Source organism: Python bivittatus, unplaced genomic scaffold (assembly GCF_059951505.1).
Source record: "Python bivittatus isolate LINGU-HERP-01145 unplaced genomic scaffold, Pbiv_v1 ctg000160_np1212, whole genome shotgun sequence".
Lineage (NCBI taxonomy): Eukaryota > Metazoa > Chordata > Lepidosauria > Squamata > Pythonidae > Python > Python bivittatus.
Window position 1 is genome coordinate 8,811,093 of NW_028277076.1, and position 12,820 is coordinate 8,823,912.

A 12,820-nucleotide genomic window follows, 5' to 3' on the forward strand; every position below is an offset into this window, starting at 1 on the left:
TGCAGGATCCTGCTCCCTGCAAGGGCAGCCCATGTTTGCTTCTTCAGAGAATGCAACAGCAATGGGGCGAGAGAAGGAAAACCAGAGGGGGGCCAGGAGGAAACCAGAAGCAGCAACCAGCTGACGGACAGCCTCCTATTCACAAAATTGGGCAATCTGGAAGGGGGGGAAGGAAAACCCAGGGAACAGGATGAGGACTAAACATTGATCCACAGCCATGGGGATCCGTAGGGAAGAAAAATGAAATCCAAGGAAGATGTCTTGGAGGAGGGCATGGCGGGCAATTGCCTGGAACTAAAGTGTTCCTGTTTAGAAGATCAGGATAGAACAGTTCCCTTCTTCCTTCCTTCCTTCCTCCCTCCCTTTCCCGCCTTCCTTCTTTCTTCCCTTTTTCTTTCCCTCCCTCCCTCCCTCCCTCCCTCCCTCCCTTCCTTCCTCCCTTCTCTTTTCTTCCTTTCTCTCTTTTCTTCCCTTCCCTCCTTCTCTTTATATACTACACTCCTGGGTTCATTCAAGTTTGATCAATTAATTCACAGAAACCAACTTCTAAACCTTTTGCCTCCAAATGTGCAATGGCTCTTGGAAATAATTTCTCAGGGGGCGGGAGGGAGAGAGAGAGAGGAGAGAACAGAGGGAGACAAAGATAGCCGCAGTTCCCTTGACTTTGCCCGCGGCGGTCTCGTCCGTGAGAAATCCTCCAGTCCCCTGGGCCAAAGTTCCACCATCGCTCACTCTGCCGTGCCAGATGGGAAAATGCAGAGCCCACCGGTTTTCCCGGCCCCCAAAGCGGGAGCCGGGTGGGAGGGAAGCCGGCAAGGTGGGTCGACGCGCTGGGGCTGCAGCCCAGCCAGAGCGGCTGCAAGCCACACGTGCCAGCGAAAGAGGGAAAAGGCAACTGAGCAGAGTGCCGCAGACCAGCAGGCCGTCCTGGATGGATTCACGCCTCGGGCTAAACCGGGATGGGATCTGCTTAATCCTGGCTTAGTAGAAGCGATGGGCCCAGCTGTTCTGATTCGCGGCACGGCTGGGCAACTCCCTTCAGTTGGAGGACTAGACCCAGCTTCCTGGGCACTTCCAAGGACCACACTCCACATACGGGTCAGAGGCTGGGAGTTTTAAAGGGCAAAAGGATGGTTTGGGCCCCTGGGAGCCTCAGGACACCCATCTTCCTCCTTCAACGCTGCCATCGATGGCGTCCAGACTCAGTTTCAATTCCCAGCCCCCCGTGTTAAACAACGCCCCAGAAGGAGCTTGCTGCAGGCTTCTTTCTGGATGTTTGTGGGCTCCCAGTCCAGTCCACAACCCGGGCTTTTGTAGTGGTCCCCCATCCAGTACTACCGAAGGGCTATCCTGCTCAGCCCTTGTCCAGATCAGCCGAGGCCAGCCAGGCGCCAGCTTCCTTCCCCCTTCCCGCTCTGCCTTGGAGAGCTAGGGGAGCCGGCGGGTGGCAGCCACACCGCCCTTGCCTTCACCTGGCACGCTTGGAAGAGGGTTTTGGAAAAGAGCAAAGATCTCGGCTGCAGGCAGACCGGGCAGCTGCCGAGGCAGGCCAAGCCAGTCTCAGCTGCTAATCCTACCACAACGATAAATAATTAAGGAGCGATCCCAGGGGTCTGGGGTGGGGAAGGCTTATGAAAGTCATACCCTTCCCATAGGCTAATGGCACTGAGGCAGCTACAGTGTCAGGCTTAGCCCAAAGAACTCCAAGAAATAATGCAAATTCAGTTCTGCTGTGTTTATTAGCTACACCCTCTAGAAAGAATCTCCCCAGACTGAACCCTAGCTCCCAAGCCAGCCAGTCACAACACCGTGAATTCCTCAGGGAGGTGCCAGCCTCATCCTCTTGCACTTCCCACGCTCTTGCAGTGAACTAAGAACACGCTTATCTCCCTGAGCCTGGCCTTCATAATTCCATTCCATCACATACAGGCCTTTAGCAAAATGGATCTTTGCGCCGATTCAATGGGAGGTGGTTCAAAAATTGGTCGCATTCGGGACCCGCCGCGCAGTTAGGAACAGAGCTCCAGCTGCTGGCAAAACCTTTCTCCATCGTGCTCCAGCCTTGATAACCACAAGCCTTTGACAAGGCTCAGTTAAGCAGGGCTGCACTTTCAACGCAACCTCTGGTTAAAAGGGGAATTATCGGGAAACCGACATATCTGTATCAAAAAAGCCATGGGCAAGAGTTTCGCTGCCCTAAACTGCCTATCTATTGGAGTCTCGTTTGAAAGGAGGAGCCTGGCTGGAATCCTTGTGCTGCCTTCTAAATATTAATGTGAGCTCTTAGACTTTTCTTCCTTGGAGAAACTTATTTCCGGTTCAGTCTGCAACGGGAGAAGTCTGGACTGATTTCATGGACTGACTTGGTAGCCGGATTCATGCGCTATGCGATCTCCTATCAGCCGCAGACGACCCCAAACGCTATTTTCCCCGCTTCAAGAGAGGGCAGGACTGAGATTTTAGGGGACAGAGAAGATACCAGCATAATGTCCATCAAAATAAAAGCTTTCTAACCACGTTGGTTTTAATAGAGATGCGCAAAACAGGGCTATTCAGCTCCGAAACTCTGCGTTCCCCCCCCCCTTTTTCCCTCTCCAAAATTGGTCGATCTGAGCATTTCATGAATTGGCGCATTTCTGGAAGGGAGCCGTCAGGAACCAGAAATCGTTCTGTGCTGTGTCACTCCAACACCAAACGCCATCGCTAATTTGATTTGAATTTGTAATTAGATCCTGAAGTTAATTAGGACATAAAGTCATCTCCATGTGAAGGTAATGAAGGTGTATATAAGATTTCTAAGCAGTTGATAGTAAAGCCAGACACACTGGCTTTAACTTGCTTAACCAAGTGAGGAAACGGCAACCTTTGCAGCAGCAGGCTAAACTGGATTAACTCCAACGTGGGGCTCTTTTCAGCTCCGTGTGCTGTGGGAGCTAGCCTTTGGGCTTAGTTTATAGTTCATGTTTACAGTTCAATCTATAGTCCCAACTGTGTTTAATTCCATCAGAAACAAACCTACAGCCGCAGGGCCTGCATTAAGCATCCAGTAATCCCAACATTTGTTTAAGACAGTGCTGTCCAAACTTGGCCCCTTTAAGATGAGTGGACTTCAACTCCCAGAATTCCCCAGCCAGCCTGGCTGGCTGGGGAATTCTGGGAGTTGAAGTCCACTCATCTTAAAGGGGCCAAGTTTGGACAACACTGGTTTAAGAAAAGCAAACAACCTCAAATATGCAGGTTCCCAAGTCCTGAGAGGACTTGGAATGGAAATACACACCTGTAATTAGATAGAGGCAAGTTCACACCATCCACCTCAGACTGATGTAGAAAATACCCAGTTTGTTCTCCCCCAAACAGAGCATAACTCTATCAGTAGGATATCAGTGTCCATATACACCTTGAAACGTCTTGTTTAAAGGGCCAAATTCACACAACAAACAAAGTGTGTTAATAAATCACAATGGACTGTCTTATGTGAAAACCTGGTTAAATTAGCTTTATGTGAAGCCTGGTTTACACAGCTAAAAACAGCAACTAGGTACCCATTATACATTGAACCACAACCCCATTTGAGCTTGGTCTAGCACAGTGTTGACCAAACTTGGCCACTTTAAGATGAGTGGACTTCAACTCCCAGTTGGCTGGCTGGGGAATTCTGGGAGTTGAAGTCCACTCATCTTAAAGGGGCCAAGTATGGACAACACTGGTTTAAGAAAAGCAAACAACCTCAAATATGCAGGTTCCCAAGTCCTGAGAGGAGAATTTATAAACTTGAGGAGCGTTGACTAGCACCTCCCTAGTTCTTCACTCCTTCTCCAGGATCAAAAGATCTAAGAGCGATCTGAGAGACCAAAACAAGGCCTACCTCCGAGACTTTATATTCACAAGTCAACTTCTTCCCCTTGATTCCTTCATTCAGCGTGAGAATGAAGCCCATGTAGTCAGCATACGCCTGTGTAAAAACACGCACATTCACACAAAGTAAGGCTGGGTGTCAGCAGCATTTTGCAACAATTCTGTGAGGAACTCCTTGAGGAAAGAGCAGAATGGCAAATCATGGCCAAAGTATAAGAGAATACAAGATGGAAGCTTACCACTGGAATAGTAATCAAGTATTTCCAGACACAAAAGTACGTTAAGTGTAGAACAATGTTATGCAAAGACCTGTTTTTCTTTTTAATCACCCTAAGCCACAATATAGTTTCTTTGCTATCCCGTTTTATAAATCAGGGTTTCTGGGTGAGCTCAGCCTGTTGTGACTTATTCAATCAACCAGGATTAAAAAAAAGCAGGGCGTAACACAGAATTGTGTGTTTTTTTAAGACGGGGGACTGCAAAAGCGAGGCAAGGGAAGGACAGAAACAATTTGACATTCTGATCTGATTTAAATGCAATTAAAATACCATTTAAAGTGCATTAAAGTAATTGAATACAGTTAACGCGATTACTTGGGCAATGAATGCTATCAAACCAGAATTAAAAATTGGGGACAACTTTTGGAGAGGCAGAGGGGTGATAAGCAGTCGGGGGGGGGGGTCAGATCTGTTCCTCTGCCTTAGCATGTGTGAATCTAGCTGTACATATTTCTGGACTAACGGTCAATGATCTTTGATAGCAGCAGAGGATGATGAAGTGGGAAGAGAACTCTTCTCAGCCGTTCTGTATTCCAAGTGACTTCTCCCTGACAGGGTTTTCTACATGCAAGGAATAGCATGCACGCCTATCATTCCTCTCTTAAATTCTGAAAGGGACAACCCAGGAGAAGGCTCGCGTGGGGCCTGAGGGCTCCTGCTTGGTCTGCGTCAGTTGCCAGGGCCAAATAATGCCACCCAAAGTTTTTCCCCGTACCTGAGACCGTTTCCACTTTGCCATGTCAGGAACCATGTTGATTTCCTTCTTGGGGATCATAAAGGTTTGGGCAGGAGGAGGCTTGGTCTCCTCAGAGGATTCTGGAGGAGGAAAAAGCAGTCAAAAGATATTTGAGATTTTGAACTTCCTTCCTTTAAATCTCTTTAGGAGACTTTTCAATCCATCTCTCAGTCATACCCTTTGCCTAAGTGAGATGCAAGGAAAATACAATCAAAAATGCAATAAATGCAAGGGATTAAACAGGTGTCACACGGGAGTTAAAATCCTCAGGATTCCAGCTTTTAACTGTTACGATGATTAAATCTGCAAGCAGGCAGAGAGAAAGGTGTGGGTCCAGATAAAGTCAAGTGAACAAGCCTTGCATTTTATTGAGGAAATATTTTAGGTTTCTGAACAAGGAGAAGAGAGGAGGGGTAGAACAGAATTAAATGACTACAAGCCCCCCAAAACAAATAGCTCTAAAACCAGGAAGAATACAGCACTCTAATACTCTTCTTAATATAACCAGTGATCAATTCCAAATTAATTTAAATAAGAATGCAATTGAGCAAAATGCCACAGACTTCGTTTGGATACAACCCAAAAGGTTTGATGTGAGAAACACATTTTCTTTGTTTTGGTTTTGCATAGTAATGCACCATACACTAGAGATTAAACAGGATGTCTCTCCCAAGGTAACATTTAATGATTGGACGTTTGAGAAATTTCCGCATTAAAGCAACCAGCAGCTTGTTTAAATCATGATGCTCTATTTGTCTGTTTAAAATGTTTCCCGTCACAACTAAGGAATCCATTAAACCCCAGAGCCTTTCCCCAAAGGAAGGTTTTAAAGGGGTCCCAGCTCTGAAGGGTTAAGCTTGGAAGCAGATTTCAAAAATACAGAGGCCAAAACTCGGCAGAACGTCTAACTCGATGCCAAATTACTCTTACCCAAAGATCTGAAAAGTTGGGAAGAAACTGCAAAAATAACAAAAGGAGATAAGGACTCGGGTATCTTGTCTCCCTTACCCTCCATCATCCCAAAATATATTCTAAGCTTTGGAATGTAAAAGACTTCAAGCTCAACCAATCCATCTCAATCAAACCATCACCATCATTTCCTGTTACATGCTAGAGAAGATCTTTCTCAGCCCAAGATTTTAGAGAGGCACTGCGGGTCAAAAGGAGGCAAAATTGGGTGAACACCAACTGGCAAACAGACCTAAATGATACAAGCCACTTTTCTATAATCCGGTTACACAGCATGGCCCGACTGTCATTCCTACACAGCCTTCAAGGGCAGCCCCATGGACAATGTATTACAGTAGCCCAGCTGCAAAATGACTAGGGTATGTACCATAAGATAGATAGCAATTGGCAACCAGCTGATGCTGACAAAATGAACTCCTAAACCCAGATGTTGACATCCAGCTTGAAGGATCTTACAAATCTTGATTATGTGCCATCAAGTTGGTGTCAACTCTTGGTAACCACCCAGATAGCTCTTCTCCAGGAGTTTCGTCCCCAACCTGGTCCTTCAAGTTTTCCAGTGGTGTACCCACTGAGTCCATCCACCCTGACTCCCTGAGTCCATCCACCCTGCTGTCTTCTCCTTCTTTCTACCTTTGCCAGTAGGATACACTTTGCTAGAGAGCTACAAATCTAGCCAATATCAAAACCCGACAATAAAATATCTTACTTTAACCTAAGCAGATTCTGAATTGGGGGAACCAGAAGAAGCAAGCCGCAACCCCAGCAGTTCGTCAAAGACAGGCTTCATGCTAAGACCACCTTGACCCATTCTGCAGAACTGCCCATATCAAATAAATCTTAATTGAATTAACCATTCACACAGGATACGGGTGAGAATAAGCAGAGAGCATGAGGGTTCAGCCAATTATATCCCACCTCTCAAATCCAAACTAAACCAAATCTATGCTGCCTTCACTGTTATTTATTTAGTACAATTTCATGGATTTGGCAGGTATTCTTTGTTAGCAACTGTATTGTACAGTTGATCAAGTTTAGCTCATTTCGTATTCAGGTTCCCATCAGACCCGCAGTGAAGCCAATGCCTCATCAAGAATCTAATGTATTATTTTAGAAGGTTCATCCCGTGTTTCCCTTCTCACTCAAATAAAAAAAGAAATTGTCCAAAATAGCGTTTGAAATATAAAAGCAAAAAGAATACCTAAAAACATGAGAGAAAAAAACACACACACATATAAATGAATAATAAACAGAACTAAATGAGAGTCATATAGTTGTGTTTCTTCATTTCCCTGGCAGAACACAGAGAGCAAGGGACACGATTTACCTGAAATTCACTCATACTTCTTTAGTTTTGCTTCCACATAGTATCTGAACCTAGCCATGGTTTGGAAACAGGGCTTCTGGCTTAACATGTGACCCCAACCACCTTTGGCTTATTCAAGAAACCACAATTTAGCGTAGGGTCTGTCTCAATCAGTGCCCGCAACTCTTCAAACCGAGGACCACCTTGAACCAGACCGGTTCAAGGCCAGACACCAAAAGGCACAGAGAGAGAACGTCAAGAACAGAAGAGAGCAAGAACAATGGTTGACTTCATTCCGGCTCCAATCTAATTCAGACTCATTCGTTCAGGACTGTCCATGTTCTTCTTCCCGGATTTAATCGCTTTCCCCTTCTGCCACCTTAAAAATGACTGCCTCTGCAACTGAGGAGAGGACTGGGGGGCTGCGTCCAACCTTGAGAAGCGTGAGCTCCTGAGTGTGGGGCTGCTCACTATGGAAAATGCCAAATGGCCCTGCAGATTTTATCCAGCTTCCTTCACCTTCAATCAGCAGTGCAAGTGAGAGAAAGGTGGTGGGGAAAGCAGTTCTAACAGAGGGTAATTAGCACAGGCACAAATTAAGAACAGATCTGATGTTAGCCTTCTTCGGTGGAGGGGAGGAAAAGGAGAAATATATCACAAAAAGGGATGCTCTGGGTTTAGAGGTCCATCGTTCGAAACAGCACACTCCCCCCAAAGTGGCCCAGAAGTTTGGCAGTTTTCAAAGGAGAGCCAACGCTAGCGCGGGTAGAAGTTCCCCAGGGGCCCTGGCATCGGAGTCACAGAGTCGTGTGAAAAATGCAAATGATTAGCGGGAGAGTCAGCAGGACTCCAACTCCTCCTGTGGTTTGGTTCATTTTTCCTCATTAGCTGGAGGAAGAGAGAATGCCTCTATATTGCTGTCAGAAGCTCCCAGATTTCCTCCCCCTCAACACACACACAATGGGGAAGGGGGGGGCTTTCCGTTCTAAAAGTTGCCTGCTCTCGAGGATGAACGAGCGCTCGCAGGGATGCGGCGGAACGCAGCACACTGTGCCAAGGTGAATGCAGTCGTACTGCCGTCAGCAAACCCCGAAGGAGGGAGCCCTACAGCGAGGAAACGAGGATCGAAAAAACCAGGAAAATGGGGCAGGAGGAATAAGGGAGCGCACCATTCACAAAATGCAGAGGATTTCATTCCCCTCGTACACAGCATACCGCTGATGGTTAATAATACTCTTTAAGTTTAAGGACCTTCATCCCTCTGGATCTTTTTCACCCAAGATCCTGGAAAGGCAACAGCCAGATAGAATCCCGCAGCTGCACATTACGGCAGGATAACTTTGGCCTCCTGATCCCTTTACCTTTCCAATGCATGCTGGGGTTGCTAGATTTACAACAGCCCTACGAGATCTACCATTCTTGCAAGCCAGTGCAGAATGGCAGCAGGGAAACTCCATCATAAAAACAAAAATAATGCCTTGATTGAAAGCCCTCTTCAGCTCCAGCAGTTTTACCTAACTTGGCGCATGTAAGGTTCACTCTCACTCTTTAAGGGGCAAATTAGCAAGCCCACCCCCACGAGGGCTGGGTGGCATTCCCACAGTGCTATTTCCTTTCAGGTTAAGCAGGCACAGACCAGGAGTGAAAAAGAGTAAACGAGGACATGCAATGAGAAGAGGAAAAGTGCGAAAACTGCTTTACGTCAACAGTGTTCTATCCTGGAACACCTTCCTCGCTTTCATCAAGTTCACACACCACTTCATACATTGCTTTTTTTTTCTTTAATTTTTTTCACCTCTTTCTTCCAACCACAGCTTTCTCTGTCTTCCCTTCCCTCTCTTTCTCCCTTTGTATATTTTTTCTGCAATTCATCCATCTAAACCAGCATTTCTCAACCTTGGCAACTTTCAGATGTGTGGACTTCAACTCCCAGAATTCCCCTTGCTGGCTGGGGAATTCTGGGAGTTGAAGTCCACACATCTGAAAGTTGCCAAGGTTGAGAAACACTGATCTAAACTATTGATATTGGTCACTCACATTTGTATTCAGCCCACATTCATTCTTGATCCTTTCATTTCTTGTTTCTCACCCCACACCGCTTAAATACCCCATTCCCACAGTTTCCAACTTACTTTTATATTTCTCCTGACGTACCCAACTCTCACTTCCATCTAACAAATAGGCCGAAGGAGTTACAGCAATTTTCATTTCTTTCAACAAATACCTGTTCCTTGCAACAGAACACATACTGCCCACTACTTTTCTACGAGCACATGTGCATCTTAAAACTTCTCTGTCCAGATCCCCAACTTTATTACTACTATTAATACACATTCATGTCCTAGCACCTCTAACACCACCCAAAGCATTTGCTTGACATTTATCCCTAAACAATTGAGAGACCATCACACAACCTTCTCTTTCTCCCCATTCACTATTTATTCTCACGTGTGCTTGACTTCCCTCATACGCTTTTCTCTTATCCCTTTCAGCAGCCAACCTTCAGCTCCATATTCACACAAACATTCTATAATTCAAGCCTATTCCCTTTATCATACCTTTTCTCTCAACCTACAACCATTTAATAAACTTTCTTTCTCACCGGCGTGTATTTCTCAATAACCTGCCAGAGAGCAAAAACCTGGTCTGCCCACCCCATGCTTGCGAGAAAGCCAACTTCGCGTCCCAGATTTTCCTCACGAACTTCTTCTATCCTTTCAATTTGAAGTGTGCCAGGCACGCCAGGCACTTAGCAAACAAATGTCTCTGTAGTTTGGCATCCACTCTTGCTTTTGTATTGGGGAATAAAAAATGACACTCTTCCAAATGCAGATGTAAATACAGCTGCAGTTCTCACCCACCTTACTTACCCAGGGCACACCATCGCTCCATAAGCAAACCGTACCTATATTTTAACATGATGTTATAATGTCATACCATCTATGTCTGCAGCCTTACCATTCTTCCAACTTTCTCACAGCATTTTCCTTTTCATCAATTTTTCTGAGCATGCTAGCATTATAGATTTCTTTCAGTTCCAAAGTTGGTTAAAAATGTTGGACTTGCATCAGGGAGGCAATAGCACCACACCAGCCCTGAACTCCTGAATGAAAGGCGAGATGTAAATCTAAGAACAAATACATTCTCCTCTTTGACATTTCACTATTATTCCCATATCGATCTCTAAAAGATTCCTTCCAGCATTCCCAAACTTCATTCCAAATCATTTCATCACTTTTCTTTCTAATTCCTTTCCCTCTGGCTGGAATGGACCTGTTTAGTTCTCCCCATTCACTTTCAGCAATTTCTGACAAAAGTCATCTCCGCCTGTATTAATTTTAACCATTCCTTGCTCTAAGTATTCTCTGCATTTTTTCTATATACATACAGTATATACAATAACTTTCATCGACATTTTCCGCAGCAATCATTCTCTTCCCTTCATTTTTTTTCTCACACTCAGCCTCCTTCACTCCACCAAGCACTATCTTCCTATTTTCCATTAGTGCAACTCCACACTTTCATAACCCTTTGCACCATCATTTTTTCCCTCCTGGTTCCAAGCAGATCCTTTCCTTTCATTCAGTCGTTCATTCATTGTGAGATTAATACTCGTTTCCTGCCAAGACAAAAACTAAAACTACTTCCATTTCGGTTTGAATTTAATTAGAATTAAACTGTTATTATGATTACTCTCCAGTCACACATAAAATCACTTCCTCCTATTATTGCACTGAAGATTACAATATGTCACCAGGTTTAGAGGTTTCTGAGATCCACAATCCTGGGACTGCAGGTTAGTCTAAGGTTACTGACAGTCTCCAGATTTTTTGACTTGTAATTTCAATAACCCGCCCATCATCATGCCCCGAAGCAATGGGTTATGGGAGCTGTAGTCCCAAAGGTCTGGAGATGTGCAGCAGGATGCTTAACCCGGTTCCCAGACGAGTTGATACTTTCTGGGTTTATCCCTTGAGAACAGCAATAGAGCAAATTCTGGTTTTACAAGGTCAAATATCTGTTCCTGCCCGCCCGCTGCAAGGAGCTAAGCCAGGCTTAGTGGGCTTAAGAGCTCCCCTAACCCGTCGTCTGGGCTGGCACCCAAGTGCTTGCCCCCAAGACCTGCGATCCTGCAGCATCTGCGCTGCCAAGGAGCCACCACCAGCAAGGGGCGAGAAAGGAACCATCTTTTTAGCAAATCCTGACCTTTCTCCAGCAGGTTCAGCTGGGGGGGGGAGAGAAACTCTGTTTTTTTTCCATGATGCTCCCCACCCCCAGATTTAATCAGGTTTTAAGCCTCTCTGCAGAAGCCACTGCAAGAGGGGGAGACCCCAAAGAGCAGGAAAGGAGTCCCCCCCCATGCTTTTTCTACCGAGAAGCTCCTGTGGGACTCCTTCCCCCTCCCCAAATTCCTGGGGGGATGGAAATAAAGAGAGCCCCCTCCTAAAAAAAGAGCATTTAGCAACAAAAGATGGCAATCCTGCAAGGGCAGAGGAGCTCCACACTGCGTCCTCCCCCCCCACGGTTGGGTTCCAGCACCCATCGTCCCCAGCCAACATGGGAGTGGAAGTCAGACCCATCAGGAAGGCATCCAATTGGGGGAGGGGGAGGGGGAGGGGCGAGGTTTGGGGAGGGGTCACGCTTGGGCCGGGAGAGGAGCGGCCCTAGAGACCCCCAAAAATCCCGTACTATAATAATAATTATAGTAATTATTCCCAGCTTTGTAATTATGGGATGAGTCCTTACAAGCCACCGCGTCGCCCCCTCCCCACAGAACGAGCTGCAGAGCGAAATGCCCCCTAACAAGGGGGCGCCCACGAGATAAGACTCCCCACCCACCATTTTCCTCATGGGGCCGCCTCCTCCTCCCCAGAGGAGCAAAAGACCGGCGGGGTCCCCCGGCGCATCCGCCTCGCGGGGAGGGGGTTACGACGACCCTGCAAGGTAGGCCGCTCTTCCTCTTGGAGGGGGGCGGCTTCCCCCTCCCCCGTCCTGCCCCGCTGGGGGTCACCTCAGGGCTCGCCCTTACCCGGCTGCCGCTCGCTCTCGGCCATCTTCCTGGGACTGAGGAGGAACCGCCGCCGCCGCCGCCGCCGCCGCCTTTCAACTCTCACCACCTGACGGCCCCCAGGAACCGCCGGCCGACCATCTTGGAAAAGGGCAAGGCCGGCGGCGGCGAATGGGAAGGAGCCGAGGGGAGGCCGGCGCGGCCATGTTTGTCAAGGGCGCGCCATCTTGGCCCAGAGGTTCAGCGAGCGACACCCCCGCGGCCATATCGGCGAAGGGCACGAAGCCTCCCAGGGAGAGGAAACCGACGGGCAGCAGTTAGAGTTTTGCGTCGCACGCGTATCGACGTCAATCTCCTGCGCCCGGCTCGGACAGCGGGAAAGCGGCGGCGCTCCACGTGTTTGGCCCCTGGAAGGCGCCCCAGGGATGAGGATGTTGATTGGTGGCGCAGTCTGCCAGATGTTAGCCTGCATCTGGCACTTTTGTCCCCCTCTCGAGTCCCTCCCAAGGACCTGGGGTGGGCAGATGTTATTAAAGATTTCGTTGCAGGATGGAAGCTGTTCCAAGTCAAGCTGCCTTGTGCAATGGACTGATTTGGTCCACGCCAGATGTTTTGAGACTGCACCCAAGGCGCCTATTCCTATTGGGACTCTCTTTGCCTTCTTTTGC

At 47.3% G+C, this 12,820-nt stretch overlaps 1 protein-coding gene across 2 annotated transcripts in view; it reads right to left on the bottom strand.

Annotated features, from left to right (window-relative positions):
* The window catches only part of PTPA (protein phosphatase 2 phosphatase activator), a 33,578-nt gene extending 21,250 nt beyond the window's left edge, over positions 1-12,328 (bottom strand). The window contains exons 1-3 of one of the 2 annotated variants that reach the window (XM_088147123.1): positions 12,174-12,328; positions 4,849-4,949; positions 3,866-3,952 (exon numbers count right to left, since the gene is read on the bottom strand). In XM_088147123.1, the coding sequence (XP_088003249.1) occupies positions 3,866-3,952; positions 4,849-4,949; positions 12,174-12,198 (213 nt within the window). In that variant the 5' untranslated portion in view covers positions 12,199-12,328. Of the gene's footprint in view, positions 1-3,865; positions 3,953-4,848; positions 4,950-11,983; positions 12,007-12,173 lie in introns of those variants that run through there. The other variant, XM_088147126.1, reaches the window with a different exon arrangement.
* Positions 12,329-12,820: the final 492 nt, after the last annotated feature.